General features: G+C 27.5%; 1 protein-coding gene across 5 annotated transcripts; it reads right to left on the bottom strand.

Moving 5' to 3' along the window:
* Positions 1 to 10: 10 nt before the first annotated feature.
* Positions 11 to 19,252, bottom strand: LOC114123800 (uncharacterized). Of its 5 annotated transcripts, none has more exons than XR_007604913.1 (20): positions 18,377 to 19,252; positions 16,289 to 16,445; positions 15,524 to 15,675; positions 14,661 to 14,844; positions 11,119 to 11,261; positions 10,845 to 10,995; positions 10,612 to 10,751; positions 9,815 to 9,983; positions 8,326 to 8,780; positions 6,389 to 6,669; positions 5,724 to 5,870; positions 5,227 to 5,640; positions 4,947 to 5,147; positions 4,108 to 4,223; positions 3,800 to 3,998; positions 3,505 to 3,567; positions 3,198 to 3,402; positions 1,821 to 1,873; positions 765 to 1,242; positions 11 to 164 (listed from the first exon to the last, which is right to left on the bottom strand). XR_007604913.1 is itself a non-coding variant. In XM_050203373.1 (20 exons), the coding sequence occupies exons 1-20, from the start codon at positions 18,456 to 18,458 to the stop codon at positions 951 to 953; spliced, it is 3,513 nt and encodes a 1,170-aa protein (XP_050059330.1). In that variant the 5' UTR covers positions 18,459 to 19,252; the 3' UTR covers positions 625 to 950. The 5 variants fall into 5 exon arrangements, 4 of the variants coding, with proteins under 4 accessions (XP_050059330.1, XP_027842694.2, XP_050059331.1 ...); XM_050203373.1 differs by lacking the exon at positions 11 to 164 and having other exon boundaries at positions 625 to 980; positions 1,072 to 1,242; XM_027986893.2 differs by lacking the exon at positions 11 to 164 and having other exon boundaries at positions 625 to 1,242.
* Between the last annotated feature and the right edge of the window lie 341 nt (positions 19,253 to 19,593).

The raw sequence follows: 19,593 nt of genomic DNA, 5'->3' as shown, positions 1-19,593 counted from the left end.
AAATCTCTATAATTTACTTTGTCGATTAAAAATTAGTTTTACCGTAAAATTGTTTTCCTTGTATATTTTGCTATCTATTGCATTTCTGAATTATTAAATTGTGCAATGTAATGAGCAGCTGTTTTGTGATATTCTTGTATGAAAATAACTTATTTTAAAAATGTCTACAAAAAGCATAAAGAGTAAATAGATAATATTGTGTTCATATTATATTTAATATTCGTATATAAAAATTCACTTTAGATGAGATCATAAAATATATGTGTATATTGTTTTAAACGGTACAATTATACACTTACTCATTCACAGTAATGTTATAATATATATTAAAGTACTTATTAATGATCAGTGAATTTTTGAAATTAAACATAATATTGAAACCGCAATAGCAGAGTCGTTCTCAAGGTATTTAAATAGAAGGGGATAAAAAAAATGGTTACATGATAAGCCGTAAGGGTTACTAAAAGTTGACAAAACGTTTATTACTAATATATAAGAAAATAAAGAACCTTCCCCCTGTGAGAACGCCCATGCGCAATAGTAATTTAAAAGCGTTTTTTATATAATAATAATGATAATTAATAATTATTATAATGTATTATGCTCGATAAGTTAAAGACAACATTTAAATAAAAATTTGTTATTATATTGTATAAGTACAGTGATAAATATTAAACCAAAGAATATATTATAAAACGAGTTTCATAAATTCAAAACATAATGTTCTAAATACGATTCAATAATATTCAAATAGGTATACTCACATAGTGCATTACATAATTTGTTCAAGTAAATAGGCTAATATTTTGATCAAATTTGATATAGTTTATAAGACGTAACATAATTAAATGATATTTTCAAATTACAATAGTGGTCAGCATGCAGATTAACAGTAACTAATTATTTTCATAACGTCGCTTATACTGTATAGTGTTACTTGACTCGATAATTTAAAAATCAGTCGTAAAAAAACCTTCATCCTATCGAAAACGTACACGCATCAGATTAAATTATGAGTACGTAGTAAAAAAGTTATTTTATATTACGGTACTTAAACCCATTTAGGCATACCGATATTTCATTGCTGTTAGATTTTACTTCTGTGGTAATGATTTTCCGAGGGTCGTTTACTTCGTGCACAGGACTAGAATACAAGTTCGATATTGACGGAATCTCGTGGAGTGGTGCTAACAGCACTGCCTTTATTTCATCCAATTTTATGAAATCCTTATTTTTTGTTTCCTTAAAGTTAAGAATATATTTTCTAATTAGTAGGGAAGTAGGTATTCTTAAATACTATAAGCACTATACGCAATAGGTTTCAAAATCTTATACTACCTAGTGTTTATAATACAGATAATTTTATAAAATTAACGAGACAGGCATTAAGCATACAATTGAAGTATTAGATACCTATATTTTAATTTATAATATTGAAATTTACCGTGTGTAATCGGTATAGGGATCTATATATTCTACATAGCTACTGTGATAATATACCATTCATAATAATTTGTGGTTAAAAGTCTCTCAGTTATGAAAACAATTTTGTTATGATAATAGGTAATATGTTATTGACCTGCAGTTTTATTATATAGTACCTATACGTTATGTTGTACGAATAGTAAGTTCGCAGTTGAAATTTGCAAAAAACGGAAAATTATTTCTGTGAACTGCGTCAAAGCGTTCGTTAAATAAGAGTTACAAATATATTAATAATTATATGTGTTTAAATATAATACTGTTATTAATATATTAAAATGTTTTAAATGGTTAAAAATAAAAAATATTATTGATCGATAACCATAGGTTGTAGGTACCTTTAACTGTGCATTCGACTCATTCTTGTTATATATCTCGCCGTTTGCTTCAACTGAAAAAATATAAAAACAGAGTATACGTATTATTATGGCCTAAGTGGAAAAATCTGATCACTTAATATAATATAAATAAGTATTTATTTTCCACACAGAATACTTATAGATTTTATAACATATTACGGAGGTCAAAAATTCCATTCTGACTATGGTCGTATTTCGTTTCACCGCCGTTTCATTTCAACGCATAATTCTCAAATTAGTTTTGTTTTAAAACATGGTTATAAGTTTGTGTTTTGAAAAGTGATAAATAGACAGAGTAGAATATATTTTATCATTTGAAATGATCTTAGAACTATACTATCTGAATTCTAAAGTTATCGATTAATAACTCCTTGATAATTAGATTATAAAGGTCGAAATCATCCCATCAGTATATTTGAATTTATACAGTAATATTACAAATAGAACACACCAAGATTGAGGATGGCATGACGTTTCTCTAACATGGAAAAAATTAAAAAAGTGAAAAAAATTACTCACAAATATATTAAACTTGAACCAAGAATTTGCAGTATTGAGGAAAAAGTGACGAGCAGATGAAATGGATTGATTATTTGGCCAATATTAGTTATTTAATTAAATACAACGAATAATTTTAATTATGTAGTTAAAAAACAATTTTATATTATGTTATAGGATAATTTTTATTATATTTTTCACCATGAAATTATCGATTTTTTTTTTATTTATGACTATAATATAAAAGATACTTAATAATCGTGTATACAATTATGTATAAATAGATATTACATAAATATAATTAATTAGTATGTCATTAATTGTAGTCTATAAGTTAATTTAAGTTACTTGAAAAATATATTCGGTGAAATAAAACAACGGCTAAAATAGGAGCTGACTGTATGTACGACTATCCGTCGTGCTGCACCGATAAGTAGTGATGTACTGAAAAGTGACAACTGACAAGTAATAACTGAAATTAAATCAATTAAAATTATCGCGATTCAAATGCAGCCATAAAAAGTATTTTATTGTTCCTACTACCTACATAGCTGAAAATAAACATCCTGACTTTTAATATTTACAATTTAGTAGGTGTGAGTATTGTTGTGTTATATATATAACAATGAAACTTATGTCTTATATTGAAATTAAGAATTTTAAAAAATACATATGATTACCTACCTACTATCAACTCCTCTATCAGCTAATGATTTTAAGTCGAAGACATGAAGAATAGAAGAGTAATCATGTAATACTTAAAAAATACATTGATATAGTCAATCTAACAGTGCAAACACAATATAATATAATATTAGGTATTATTACCACATACTAACATTTAACAATTTAACCTACCATTATTGACGTCAGATTTCGATGACAAAGTGTTTTGTAGATTCATGTAAACAACGACCATTTCCGGACGCTTCTCAGCTATGTCTACCACGCAAGCTTTTCCCAATTTTATAAGTACTTCAAAAATATGAAATGGATCATGTCCGGCCAATTTGTCGGCGATATTCACAATTGAAGAGTCGTCGTGCTTATTCACCATATCTTTCTGAATAAAATAGAATAATTCGACTACAGTTTACACTTCTATAGTGCGTTTGAAATAATTAAGGTTTTTAATTTCTCATCACTGGATAATGGATATACTTACCAAATATTTATAATTTTTGTATCTATTAAACGCTCTTAGACCGGTTGCGATTTCGAACATTACCTATGAGCAAAAACATAATATAATATATTATTTTACAGAAGTTCATATAAGATAATATATTTTTCATTGATTAATTGCATTTCGTGTTAATACATTTTACATATAATACGTATTATAGTATATGTTTTTAAGAAAAATATGTATTACCATTGCATAATGATAACATTATAATTTATAACATGTTAACTCTTTCTTTTTTAAAGTGTAACATTAACAAATTGTGTATACATACTACGCCGAAACTGTAAGTGTCCACTTTGGTTGAAAGTTTTTTGCTCTTACAAAAATCTTCAGGCAAATAAGGCTTAGTACCACACACGTGACTGACATCAAATCCAATGCTTTTGTTAATTTTTTCCAGCGGACCAGTCCGAGCGAGCCCAAAATCTCCTATTCTGGGCTCGAGATTAGAATCCAAAAGTATATTGGCGCTATAAAAAGGGGTATTAATTAATGAATAAATGAATACGTTAAATAATTATTTGATTTATATGACTTCAATGAAATTTTGTTCAACTACCTATGTATTTGTATACATACCTTTTTATATCGCCATGGATCAAAGGCGTTTCAACATTGTGCAAAAACTGTAACCCTCTTGCAATTCCTGTCGCTATGTTTCCACGTGTCGTCCAAGATAATGGTTTCGTTCCGTTCTATATTATATAATATAACATGTACAAATAGAGAGTATCGTTTAATGTGGCATGTTTGATAATAATGTGTATCTCACATATTATATAAATATTACTTTAATTTTAAGTTTGAATGTGTTAAACAAAAATCATATTTTAAAATTAAATTAAAAACTTTATAAGTCGTCCTAAAAAGAGCGTATACACGTCAACTATACATCGGAGGTTCTGAGGTTTTAAGCCATTCAACAGACTTTTTATAGTTTTATCAGAGTAGGGGATTTTTCCAAGTATGGGTCCCATCTCTTCACTCCATAAATAATTAATAAAGTCTCTGAATTATATAAAAGTAGATGGAAGATAAAGTGGAATATTTTTGTTAAAAAAAAAAATCGTTTTAATTCTATAATCCGATTTTTGGGACTATATGTATAATTGTTTGTCTTTAGAATCATGGACGATATTATGGATGCACTTAAAATGGATGTTAATAGAAATTTTGCATAAGGAAAATTAGCTTGCATTAAAAAGTTAATTGATTTTTGCGATATTCATAACCATTATAGGTACTATAGGTCAAATATAAGTCGAAGTTTAAACAATATATACCTAAAAAAATTTTTTAAATGTACCGAGTATAGGTACCTATATAATATTGTTTTATTGTTGATAGGTTTTTTTTATTAATACGAATCCATTCATACAAATATATTATATATAGATAAATAAATGATGTGTATATACTTTGCATTGTAATCGATCTTCGAGTGATCCGTTTGCCATGAACTGATATATCAAACAAGATCCCGTCGAATGGAAGCAAAATCCATACATGGACAGTACGTTATCATGTTTAACGGCATTTAGGTACATAATCTCTTTCGATGGATTCTGCAGGAGTTCGTTAGCCAGAGTGTGCATGTTTACCACTTTTTCAGCTACTCCCTGAAATATGAAAAATAGATACGATATAACTATACATAATATAAGGCATACACCGCGTGTATTGTAACGTCACGCCGACCTCGGCTTTTAGTCTTTTGATCGCTACGTCTGTGTGCCTCCAATTGCCTTTGTACACCACCCCGAACCCGCCTTCTCCCAGCACTCGGTCCTGGTTCCAGTTTTCAGTGGCCAGTACGAGTTCGTCGTATTGAATGCGCTGCATGAAAGTTTCTTCCTCGAGATCTTTATCGGCCTTATTGGTGTGCTGCATGGATATAAGATCACAGGAATCGCATTGGATGTTACGCACGTACAACCAAACGGTCCTGTGTAAGTTAAAATAGACGGACAGCAGGCAAACGAACGAAACGAAACCTAAACCGATGAAAAGGTAAAAGAAATTGATTTTCCATTTTTTACAAAGTTCGTATTCATTCATGTGGATAAATGGGTCAGTGGAAGACGAGCAAGTGATTTTCTTCAAATCTCCGATCTGCAAAATCAATGAACCGTTATGCAACAATCTGTTCACTGTAGTCTACGGTTACTTTATATATTATAGGTATGAGTTCAGACCTTTGATTTATATTTTAGTAGGATATTCAACAAATCGCACTCGCACGGCCACGGGTTGTTCGATAACATTATGATGTCTAGACTTTGTATTAATCTCAACGCGTTATTGTTTAGAGTTGTTAACTTATTATTATTTACAAACAAAACCTGTGGAAAAGATTAAAAATTAAAATGTATCTACAAGAAATAAATGATATTATGTGCACGTGTTTTACGTGACTTTTAATTATAACATATTTATGTTTTAGTTATAAATCGTAATAATATTAATTCAAGTTTAATTGAAATTAAATAAGTTTATGTATAGTTGTTAAATAGATTTTATAGTACACTATTCCGTATTCGATAAGTAAATAATAAAACATACTGTAGGTATTTCAATCAAACTGTGATTGCGAATTATGTCTTGTTTTGATCTAACAAGAGTTGTATAAAATATTAATGTGTTTAATAATTTATTGATAATTTTAACTGTAACAACTTCTTAAAATATAAAATGTTTTTGATATAAAAACAAAATTGTATTTGATATTATGATTGTTGATTAATATTTTTCTAAGATGAAGTGCGCAAAATGACCTCGACGGTGAAAATATGTGATATCCATATTATACATAGATCATAACATTTAAAATATTATACTAAACTATTATTACTTTTCTCACTTTTAAGCTTTTAGGTAAAAGACCGGCATCCAATGTTGTTATACTGTTATTACTAACATCCAATGAAGCGATACGAAAACTTGTTAAATTAGGTAAGATTTCGATCGAATTGTCTTTCAAAATCAAATCAATGGATGACGAAGTTATTTTTAAATCAGGAATAATTGTAGAAGGGTCAATAAGATTTCTTTTCGAACAGTCAATTTTAGATAAATTGTGTTTCGGAAAGAAATAGCATTCACAATCTGTAGAACAATTATATTTTCTGTCAGCAACCATTCCTATAGTAAATAAACAAAAACATTAATTTAGCATCAATAGATTTAAAACGAAAAAGTATCTCAATATTATACTCTATATAATTATGAAAATATAATCAAATCAGTTTATTTCTAATTTAACTATGTTAATATTATTGAAATAATAAGCTAATAAAATCATTTCTGTTGATCTATATCATTTATCAGTGTTGATTGAATTCAACTGAATAAGTAATGGCATAGTCACTATTCAGTAGTCAACATCAGTTAGAACTACAGACTACTTGGCTGCATCACATGTGTTGATAAAATGTTTTTTAATATTTACTAGAAATTACTATTATTTGAGATGTTAAAATATTTTTGAAGTTAATACTATTACACAAATATCTTACAAAATAAATTGCATCTCACAATTCTGAGTCAAATTTTAATAACATATCATGAGAAATGAAATTTTTATTTTTTCTATCTTTTTCAAGTTATTTGAGTTATGGGATTTCAGATATAAAATAGTATCATATGACTGAAACTGATACAACAGCTAGGTAGTGAGATTTTTATACATGTCAAGAAAATATGTAGGTTATTTAGTAGGTGCTTATTTTCATTTTTAAATGTCTTAAAAATGTTTGATTACAAATACATATTAATAATTTTAAATTCTAATAGAATTTCTATTCATATGTATAAAAAAAATATACACTAATTGATGGTAAATGTGTCTAATATAATGAGGTTATTAATACTTTTAAGGTTTAAGTTTATTTCAGTAAATTATCATTCGAATATTGGTTATAGGAATTATTTATAATGCAGTATTATAGTGATGTAATAAAATACTTTCAATTAGCATTTAGATACAGATACATTTAACAAAATTGACTATTTTCTAAATATTTTAAAGATTTAGAAGGTGTATTAAATGTATAGAGATATCAAATTAAAATAAAACAAACAATACATAATTTAAAATACAATAATTTTTATGTAAGTATTTTAATATAATTTTACAATTATTACAATAAATAATTTTTATATTTATAAATTCAAATATAATTATGTTAAATACTATAAAAGTTAAAAACTAATGATACATCATATAGTTTAACAAAAAATAAAATAAAAATATAGGATTAATAGGCTATAATGTATAAAATAGGTAGCTGCATATGTTAACTGTTAACCATCATCTGAGAAATTCATACACCTACTCAGAAAGTTGTTTTGTTAGGCTATAATATTTATTATAATAATTGTATCCTAGAAAGTATCTTTTATATTCTATTAAGAATTAAGATACATAATAATATTTTTTACTTTGGATACAAATTCATTTTTTTAGAAATATTATCCGCAGGATACAGCATGTAGATACAAGACACGTCATAAAAATTACATCATCATAGAAATGTACATGCACTTGTTATCATACCTATAAGATCTATAGTAGAGATACGCTACAGCACTGCAGCGGTGCAGCAGTTAATTATAAAAATATATTAGTGTGAATGACGTTGCTTGAAGAGATCGAACACTTTGAGACCATCACAGATGACCGTTGGGGGTATAATCAACAGTTGGTGTACAACGTAACGTGTTTTTTGTCATGAAGCGATTTCAGCAATACAATACCTACGTAATTGTGGCTAACATCATTATTTAACTATACTTTACCTATACGGAACGCCGCGATTTTAAACGCCCCACCGCAATATTTGTTCGCGTCACCCGAGCACTGGGTGGAACATTGATTGTCGTCGACCCGTATCGCGCCGTCATCCGCCGGATGGCTGTTTCCGCAAAAACACGATTCCCTGCTGGACAGTTGGAAGTATTCGTAGCCCGTTCTGTCGCAGTGCTTGGAGCAAATGTTCGGCGTGTTGACGTATGGGAATTCAATGGACTGGTTTTTCTTGAACGCCCTGTACACGTCCGTCTCTTCGTAGCAACCCAGGTAATGGTTACCGGGCACCCGGGAAGTTTTCAGACCAGTGGTAAACACGCTGTAGTGGTCGCGATCGCCGCACGCGTTTTCCTTGCCACCCGCACACGTGGCGTTACAATCCTGTCCTCCAGCTCTCAACTTGGCTTCGACCGGTGGACTTACGAAACTGCACAGACACACCGTCCTGATCGCGTTTAGCATACCGGTCACAGACGTGGTCGAATTACATAGGTATAGTTCAATAATTATTACCATTTCGCATATATCATTTGAGTGCACGACACGTGATACGCAGTCGTAATATATAAGTGGCGTAGCGAACTTTGCCGATTTTTCCGAGACTATACATTATACAATTATGATACTTCATCAATTCACCCAAAACCCAAAACGTAATAAATAAAGGCATTTACCACCATAATTTTAACTATATAACTATACCCATCCACCCATAACCCTCAGAAACTCGGAGATGCTGAGACGGCCGTTTCTCGATTTTATCCCTCCACCACGCCACCATTAGTTATTAGTGTATGTATAGTAGTGTACTAGAACGTATATAAATTATCATTATTGTCATTATTATAAATTACATACATTTTTATAGAAACACATCTATTTGTTACAAATAAATATAAACTATTAGATATTGATATTACGTTATGTATTATTTTAAGTTTATGAGTGTATTTTTATGACTCTCTAGCATATTTCTACGAGTAATGTATATATGTATATACAATATGTAATAGGTATATTCTATTAAATATATATTTACAGAATGGATAAAAGGGAAACTGAAATTCCCCTTAGATAATATTTCAAAGATTCTTTCTCATTTATATTATTATAATTCATACATAATAATTGTATGGTATATCACTTTTTACGAGTATTTAATTTACACACACACACACACACACACACATATATATATATATATATATATATATATATATACTATAATATAGTATATACGAAATATATTATATGTGAGTATTTGTTGTGTTAGTTTTTTTATTCATAGAGCGTCCCCTATGTACCTACCTAGCTACATGATACTTTTGTACTTATTCAAAAACTCAGTTAATTTTTTAAAAATTAAGAGGATGTTTAGTTAAGTTCAGTTACATATTGTATACCTAATAATAATAATAATAATAACAATAATATTATTATATAAAACAAATCTCTATAATATAAATTTGAAGGACTCACGAAGACACTAGTGCTACGAATGGATAGCCTCTGGTAAAACAACTAGAAACGCATTTTTGTGAGGTCATTTCTTTAGGAAATGATATATTCCATCCATCCATCACTGGATACATCCAATTGTTTTCAAAGCATCCAAAATAGGTTTTGGATAGATTTCCCGTAACCATGCCTATATGTATGGACACAAAATACCATTGCTGATTAAGTTTAGTACCCATTTTTTTTTAAATAAATTAATATCAGAGCTCAGGGCAATTTGCTATATCCAGTTTACGTATTTCTAAATATGCAGTTAACTATCAAAGAAATGGTTCATTGCCTACCCTTTGCCTGTCCTTATGACTTATATATGGTTAGTTCACGAAGATTAATCTTTTCCACTATAGTGGTTTTAAACTTATGAAATTGGATCGTGTTTACACCTATGTGATTTTATTGATAAAATGTTTGCCAAATGTTCAACCTATTGACGGTTTGAGCTTACATTTATCCATTTCAATATTATATTATGCATTACTAGATAGTGTATTGAGATTTTTTTACAAAACATTATTTACATTTTTGCTCACTGTATTATAATAAATCAGAACTGAGAAGATATTATTTAGTAAAAATAATATTAATTAACACTACGATGATATTCTTGCAATAACAACAAATAAAATTAGACTACTATTCTGTTCTCTTTTACTTAATAATATCTACATTTAAATCGAAAAACAAAAATTATACTATTTTTGATCTATGTATATTGTATAATTTAATTTAGGTGTGCTTTAAAAATAACGTTAACTGACCAAACCAATCGTTTTCGTAGATACTTATTGAGCTGGGACCACCACAATACTCCGATTCGTCTCCAGCACATTTTTTACACTCTTCTTGATTTTCCCGTTCTTCCGCTCTCGGTATTTCATCGCTGCATTCACAGTGATCTCTAAATAGATTATAATATATTCATATATTAGTAGTTGATAACTATATTTTTGGATATATATAATATAGGTATTAAAAAAATAAAAGTATGTACTCGCTGACTGCCGCGTATTTAAATCCTCTCTCGTTGCAAATATAAAAACACCTGTGCGAATCAATGGTTTCTTTTAAAATGTACACTTTCTTGTCGTATCGAGTGAAACTGTCCAAATTGTAACAGCCAACCGAATTTCTGAGTGGATAATCTGTGTGCAATATAATTATAGTTACAGACAAACCATTAAATAATGTATGTAAGGAAACAATAATATAAAAAAAAATTAGTATATTTAGTATAGGTATATTATTCAGTAGTATTTTATTCTTACCAACGATTCCAGTGGAATAAACGCTCAATCTCCACAGACCACCGCAATTTTTCGTCTTGTCACCCGAACAGAGAGAGTTACATTTCGCGTCGCTTATTTTAAATTTCTCTGAGGGATATTGATTACCACACCAACAAGCAGTTCTGAATTTAAAAATTAAAAATTACTACAATAATACGCAATATATGCAAGTTATTGGCATGTATATGAGATTGGATCTTGAGTATAGATCAACTGCCATACCTTAATTTTTAAACCTTATAATGTTTAAAGTAGTAATTAATACCTTTAATAGTTTATATGAATAGTATATATAGAGAATTTATGATTATCAAACATAACGATCATATTTAAAAATGAGTACCAATAATAAAGTTATAAAAAATTGCCAAATAACAATTATTTTTTAAGTTTTAATAAATGTATACCTTAGAGCAGCAGTTCTTAACCTTTTTACGCGTACAAAATACAGTTTACTTACACAGTTTGAAAGTTTTTACTCACTACCTGACTTTATGAACTTTTTTTTGTTTATTAAAAATATTAACGTTTATTTTATATGTATAGAAATGTATTTTATTAGAAACTATAAAATTATGACAATGTAGGTACCTAAGTATTTAATACACAAAAAGAAACTTAATTTAGTATGTACAGTTATTATTATAATTATTATGGTTTACATCAATGAGACGTTTTGTCTAGTAAATTGTATAATATAAAAATACACTTGAAGTAAACACCTCGCATGCTACTCGTGAATAAACTTAAAGAACTAATGTAACTAACATGTTATTGTCAAATAAGGATATACTTTATCAAGTTTATAATAGATTATCATTATTATAATTGCTACGATTACAAACGACTTTTTCACCTTCGATATTTATAAAACCAGCTAATATCAAGTAAAAATAAACCTAACAATATTTAATGTTAATAATAGTTTATTGCAATTTATTTAAAAGGAGATTTCCTTTGCGTATTACCGATGAGCCTTTTGTATACTACTAATGTTATGCGTACTACAAGTTGAGAAACTCTATCTTAGAGACCTTAGACCGGCTTACAAGTTTTAATTATCCATTATAGTAAGGAAAGTATGACTTAAAATTCCCGTCGAATTGTTGGTTAGATCTATTATAATATATTCTTGGCTTATTTACTCGAAAAAGTGTATGTTATTTTTTATAAGAACGTCGTTGTATTTTCTGGGAAATCAGGTAGAATTGAAAACCAACCATAAAGTAATTTTACAGTTGTCTAGCCATCTGATAACTTTAAAAAGGTACATGGAGTAAAAAATCACACCAAAAAATGTATCATATAATATTTTTTGATAATACTTTAGGTATAAAGTGATATGATTATTTGTATGAATTATTTAATAGTAAATTGGTACATTAAAATAAAATTGTCAAAATTGTTGTAAATAATATAGCACCGCGATTTTTGTTATTAGAAATTGGGGCGTTTTTGATGTCTGCAAACCATAATATTTGTTATCCGTCGACCGTATCTTATAAAAAGCGATAAATACGCTGCTGCAGCTGCGCACGTTTAATGTCTAAGCTTAGTTTTGATTGGTATTTAATTATAAGTTTATACGGTCGCGCAATAAAAAATATATGCTATATTTTCAATACTATATACTATGATATTTTTTTTGATACTTGATATTTATTTATTTAATAGTGTCATAGCGATGTGTTATTTATATTATGTCTGTAGTAGTATGCCTTAGTTGAGAACATTTTTTCGATAACGTTTGACAAGTCTTTTCGAATCTAAATTCTGATTATTCGAGAATGACAACGAACATGTATGTATACTGTATATTGTATATAAAATATCTGCATATATAGTATGGAATAATTCATACCTATAATATATTATAAGTTATAATAAAAAATAAATACTCGAGTGGTTGCTTGCATGTGTGACTGTAAATTTATAGAATTATAAACAGAAGAAACATAACAACAACTGTTACACCTAAAAGTTAATTTAAATATTAATATAATATGTAATACACATGGAATATGGAAATTAACGAATTAAATGTTGTTTTTAGTTTTATATATATTATTGCCAAAAAGTGTATCAACATTTTTGTTTTCAGGTTTGGTAGGATTAGAATTTATTCTCAGATTTTATAGTTGTACACAAGTTTTTATATCATTGTTGAAAACATTCGAATGGTAATATTTCTGTGAAATAATTACATTAGCATAATATATTGTTCATTAAATATAGTTTGTCTGCAAAACCTACTGAACATACACTTAGATTTACGAAACATCGAAATACTATTCTGATGAATATTTTAAATAATGCGACTGCGTGAAAATTGTATAGAACAATAATATTTAATTTATAAACATAGATATATTTTATGGAATAAAAATAAAATACTCCATCTCGATATATCATTATTTATCGACTATCATTATTATTGAAACACGCCATTTACGATGAACGTCATTAAAAATTTTAATTATTTTTTGTACATTAAGCCAGGACATAAATTTACATTATTAAATAGACATCGAATAAAAATGTTGACGAAAATATTGTAATGTAAATATTGTAAGCCATTGCATTCTTTTTAAGATAGGTAACTCGCATGTGTAAGAATTAAAAAATATTATGTTAATTTGATAAGTACGTCTGTTATATCTATAGTATATATTGTAAATCATATCACAAATATTATGAAAATTATATAACAATGACTATTCCAAAATAAAAAAAAGAAATTATATGTACATTGCGTATGTATTATGGCTAAATATAATTTTATTTATAGCCGCGTCTTATAATATAGTTATTATATTATGATAAACTATATCATCCCCGTGCAAAATAGGGTATCGATTTATAATACCATTATTAACTGATTATTATGCATTGCATTTTACTCATTTTAGACGCACTGCTTGATATTCCTCGATGATAGAAATTAATACATATTTTGATACGATATATTTTCAATGCATAAAACAATATTTAAAAAAGTTTGATAATTGTAAAACGAAATAATTGGAAACTGACAGTAATTATTTAAGATGGTATTTAATTTATTTATAAATATTCGTTGCAATGTGCTAATATCTACTCATGTATGCGAGTGTCGAGACGATTGATTAACTAACTAGTAGCTACACTTATTCTATTTTAAAATATCTATTTAAAAACCTTAAAAAATTCACGCTACAATATAAAATTAGATTTATTTTTGTACATACTTAGAACCTATATAAATATTTCAAATCATAATACTGATTTATAAAAAAAATATAAAAACTGACTAGAGAAACGTTTTTCCTAATTTCCTAAAACGGTATGTTGATGTTAGACACCGTTGCGCGTCGTGTCCAGATACTGCAGTTAAGAAAAAATTAAAAATACTTTGATCCTTAATGGATTATATGTCATAGATATAATATATTATACATTGAATATAATCAAATCAATTATATTAAGTAGGTATGCTTGTTATAAATACCATGAGTGTTTATTAATTTATTAATATTAGTTACCCCTGTTCTTCTCCATTTGTTAATCCAGAGTACAGAAATCCGATTTTGAAACATTCTTCGGAACATTTTTGCGGAGTATTATCACGATATCTTTCGTGGGGAAATTTCAGTAATCGGTTCTTGTCGTCGCCCATTCTTTCTCCGAAGCATCCGAGATAGATCGCTTGAGGATATTTTTCCTCACCTTAAAATGACGTGTGTACATAATATATATGTTATATGTGCATGACTATTATTTATTAAAAACATAGCTAATCTATTGTAGTATTGATTGTATATTAAAGAAACTGTAGCGCAGTCTACACGCCTCCATCTATTAAGTATAACTTAATTTATTTCAATGAGACATCATATTGCAACATCCATAACATATTAATAAAAATGGTTTTATACGTTGGACATACTATATAACGAAGACAGTATTTACAGTAGCCTTACCAAATATTTACCATACAAATAAAATAAATTTATATAAATCGTAACGTTTTATTTTATTTTTTAATAACTTAAACACGATTCAAATCATTCATTCGTATACAATAAAAACACTATGACACAGATAAATTTCTTATCCACGTAGTGAGAACATTTGGTAAATCGATTGTAAATAATGTAATCATATAAGTTTGAACTTTTGCAGTACCACGCGAAATCGTATTTCTATTATAATATACTCTCATTATTATACAACAGCTATTGCTGATACAGTGATACCTATCATAGAATCATTATTACAATATTTTTAATTAATATTTAAATAAACTTAACATTTTAAATAAAAATTGTATTAAAATAGCCTATATTATTATTATTAAACCTCTTAAACAGCGAGTGTATGGTGTCCTCTTAAGTATACCAATTACCTATTTTACTTGAATTATACGTTTTGAATATTTTAAAATGCGTTTGACACATCTCATTTGGCCCATTTTCAGCAGCACTACACGATACATTGCAGTCGTCGTCTATTTCTTTCATCAATTTAGATATATAATTATTTGTGCAGCGACAAAATCTATATGCATACATACATCAATAATATGTAGGGCTGTGAATTTTTAGTGCATTTTTTTTTGTGATTATGAAACTTAGTTTTGTAAGTATATAATTTGAATTATGTAACAAAGAATCGATTTATGAAACTTTTATTTTGCATATTTTTGCATTTTTTGACGTTTTTAATGTTTTAGGTCATTTTTTTTCATTTTTAGGTCATATTATTTTCCTTTTTAAATTCATTTCCCGATATTTATAATGAAATTCCGAAAATTAACATAATTATGTTACTTTTTTTTTGTTTTACACAATTTTAAAAATTTTAAAAATGTTTAACTTGAAATTCAAATTCAATTAACATTTTAATTTCTTTTTTTTTTAATAAAATAAACACATTTCTATGCATGTAAAAATATTTAATGTACTAATGTATAATATCATTTAATATCAATATAAAATTAAAATTAAATTAAAAACCATTTTAAGTGCATTTTATACAATAATTTTGGGCATATTTTATTGTTTTTTTTTTGACATTTTTAATGCATTTTTTAAGGTTTTTTAGTGCATTAAATTCACAACCCTAATAATAAGTATATAAAACGGGGAAAAAAACGTTTGATTTGTCTTACGGTTCGTTATTAATTGCGGCGTATGTGTAATTGTTTGCATGACATTCGTCTGAACACTCTTGAGGGGTCAAAGTAGCAAGTGATATATTTAAACCGTTTGAAATATTTAAATCTACGTTCAAAAAACATCCCAAATATTCTGGACTTGATGCTATAACTAGATAAATAAAGAAATAAAAATATTACATGAATAAATTACGTATAATCTTTTTACTAAAATTATTTACACTTATTGTGTGATGCGTAAAAGTGTGGTCAAGCCATAACGCTTTTCGTGTGAAATTAAATAATACTATTTAATATATTATTTTATAGAGATACATTAAACGCTATTACACTTAGGTATAAGTTATAAAACATACTCGACTCGACAGTGTCCGTACTAAGAATTCAAGTAATAATAATTATTTGTATTTTTTTGACAATTCATCATTTTTAATAGTATGTTAAACACACTTAAAAGTACTTCATTACTCATTAAATTATATATATATTAAATATTAAATTCAGTAAAAACTATAGTAAGCTTTGATGTAACTTAAATTTAAATGGTTTTTAATTAAATTTGAAACACCACATATCCTACACACTATTGATAATATCATCTTTCAACGTTTAGGTAAGTATGAATTTAAGTAAATAAAAAATCGTTTCGATTAGATTTGTAGTATTTTCATTTTCTATTATGTTTTTTTTTCATAATTTAATATAAAAGCGTAAATATACGTTGCCTATATAGGCCACAGATATTAGTATTAGATATAAATATATAGGTAATTACTAATTAATAACGTAATGAGATTTTTTTTATTCAAACACTACGACGTTCAACTAAGATAGTTCCGACTTAATTTCAGGCTTATTTTGAACTAAAATTAAATACACGCTATAATAAATTCAGAGAATAATACCTAGGAATATGGTAACTGGTAAGTATAAAATTCATTATTCTGTGCGACTGTGTCTGAATAAACTCGTATAGATGTGTATAAATAATGAAAATACAACATAAGCCATAGGCAAATAATATACAAACATCATCATGTATACATGATAAATGGGTGATTTTTTAGCATAAGAGTTGACAACTATTATACGATGACACCTATAACATATTATTAAATTAACAATTGGAAATCTGTCTAAAAACCGAAATAACCATATTTAATAAGTAATAAATCTACGATATTAAAAAGTAATAAAAACTAAAAAATAATATTTTTAATACCTGTTGATTAGAATTAAAATTTAAAATTTAAAATTATACATAATTTATTTTTATTCCAGAAAAATTCAACAGACTCCAAATATTAGTGCCCGCAGAAAATTTTCTAGGAGGGGCAATGTTAGGATTTGTTATATAATAAATAGTAATTTATCTTTAAACATTCAATTTAAAACATATTTTTGAAAAGTCAAGGGGAGCAAATGCTCCAGCTTGCCCCCCCCTTCTGGGCGCCTATGATTCCAAATGATTAACCCAACAGATCTTTGAAAATTATTCGTTAACAGACTTAGTTCCTTTTCTCAGATGCGCCACGACATTCATATTATATAACAACCGTCTTAGGTCTATTTACAACTCACGACACGTTATTTGGATGATGAAATGTTTTTGCGACCAAAAACCCCATATACATAAATTGGACTTGGGTAGAATATTTTTCACTCTATTATTTCATTGTCTCACTGTAGCGACTTTTATCACTTTGCAAAACTCTTGTTTTGTATTGATTTAAAATTAGGTAAAAACATTGAAGTCTTGAAAAAAATGAGTATTATTATTATCTACGTCAAAAAATTACTTTGTATATACTTATATTAATTATTCATTATATTTATATGGTACAACTTAACTGCTACCCATCCACCAAAAAATTTGTTTATAGAATAGAAAAATCAGTAATAGTAATAATAAGTATAAAAATTATAAATTACTTATAACTAAAATTAATTTATATTGATTTTTCAATAATCAATCGAGGATGAGTATATAATTTTATACTATTTATTTATATTGATTTAATGATTTATATTGTATAATAATTAAATAATATGTAATATACTAATATAACAATATATATTTACCTGTAAAATTGCAGGTATATACGAGACATACGATGACGTTGATCCACGATAGTGACAATATGGTTACACGTCTAAAAGACATTTTTCGCGGATAAAGAATATAATATAGTAATGTATATTATAATGGAGCACAGTGCGATTTCGTCGAAAGCTGTTGCTGTGGATAGGATCGAATGATGATTACACCTAAACTAAATCATAATTTCTGTTACAAAAATTAATATTAATTAATATGTGTTCAATAATTGTATATATTCCGCAGCAGGAACGCATGTCTCTGATATTCAAAAAGAGCGATCGCGATTCCGGTCTATTTATTTACGGGTTCTACAGCAAAAAAAATGTTAATTAAAAAAAATAATTTGGTAGAAAAATTGTGTTTTTAATTATTATAAATATTAAATATACAATAATACTCGTTTAATGCACAAGTTGTCTATGGTCAGTTAGCCGACGACGGACAGCGCGGTTGCAGTCGTACTGATGTACAATGGGTTGTTTACAAACTATAATATCTTTTCCGTCTGCAATATTGTTGTTATATTGCACTATCATACTATCAAAATATTACATACGCGATACGTATTGCGAATAATAATAATAATAATAATAATAACAACGATGACGATAAAGGTCACAGGAGGTGTGTTACTCGCGCGCGATCGCAATGTAAGTATATTATTATTAAGCACCGAAATAATAATAAAACGTTTTATATTATAATAATAATATTATTGTCAGTGTAAAAAATGTAGTAATATTATGTTGACGACGCGACGGTGGTCTGTCTGCGATGACTGCTGCCTGTTGCCAGTTACCACTAAACACACGCGGGTGTTGTCGGACTACACAATTTTCCACGAGCCACAAGCGCCCCTATAATATATAGCAAATCTATATTTTGTTAAATTATGTGTTGCAAAATAAGTTGCGATCAATTATAACTATTTATAACTTAAATTATTTAAAATAATTTAATTTAAAAATCATTAAAACAAAAATTAACTTATAAATTCGTTATTGCTTACCTTTCAAGGTCTAAATACAAAGTTGGACACTCTCAGTTTGATCTTCCATGGCTTTTAAAAAAAATTCTACCTATAAAAAAAAATGTTTTTCAGAAAAATTTTAAAATTATAATATTATTGTTTATATTCATGAAAAAATGTAGTTATTTTACAATAATATTACCAACATAGGTATTTAACATATTTATA

Source organism: Aphis gossypii, chromosome 3 (assembly GCF_020184175.1).
Source record: "Aphis gossypii isolate Hap1 chromosome 3, ASM2018417v2, whole genome shotgun sequence".
Taxonomy (NCBI): domain Eukaryota; kingdom Metazoa; phylum Arthropoda; class Insecta; order Hemiptera; family Aphididae; genus Aphis; species Aphis gossypii.
The sequence above is the reverse complement of the archived record's forward strand: the minus strand, read 5'-3'. Positions and strand labels throughout refer to the sequence as shown.

Coding starts and splice junctions, on each gene's coding strand:
- LOC114123800 (XM_027986893.2), bottom strand. CDS start 18,458: ATGTCTTTTAGACGTGTAACCATATTGTCACTATCGTGGATCAACGTC. Junction 16,446..18,376: donor ATATACCTGCAATTTTACAG/GTAAATATATAT, acceptor TTATTTATCTAG/TTATAGCATCAAGTCCAGAA. Junction 1,243..1,820: donor AGTCGAATGCACAGTTAAAG/GTACCTACAACC, acceptor CTTAACTTTAAG/GAAACAAAAAATAAGGATTT.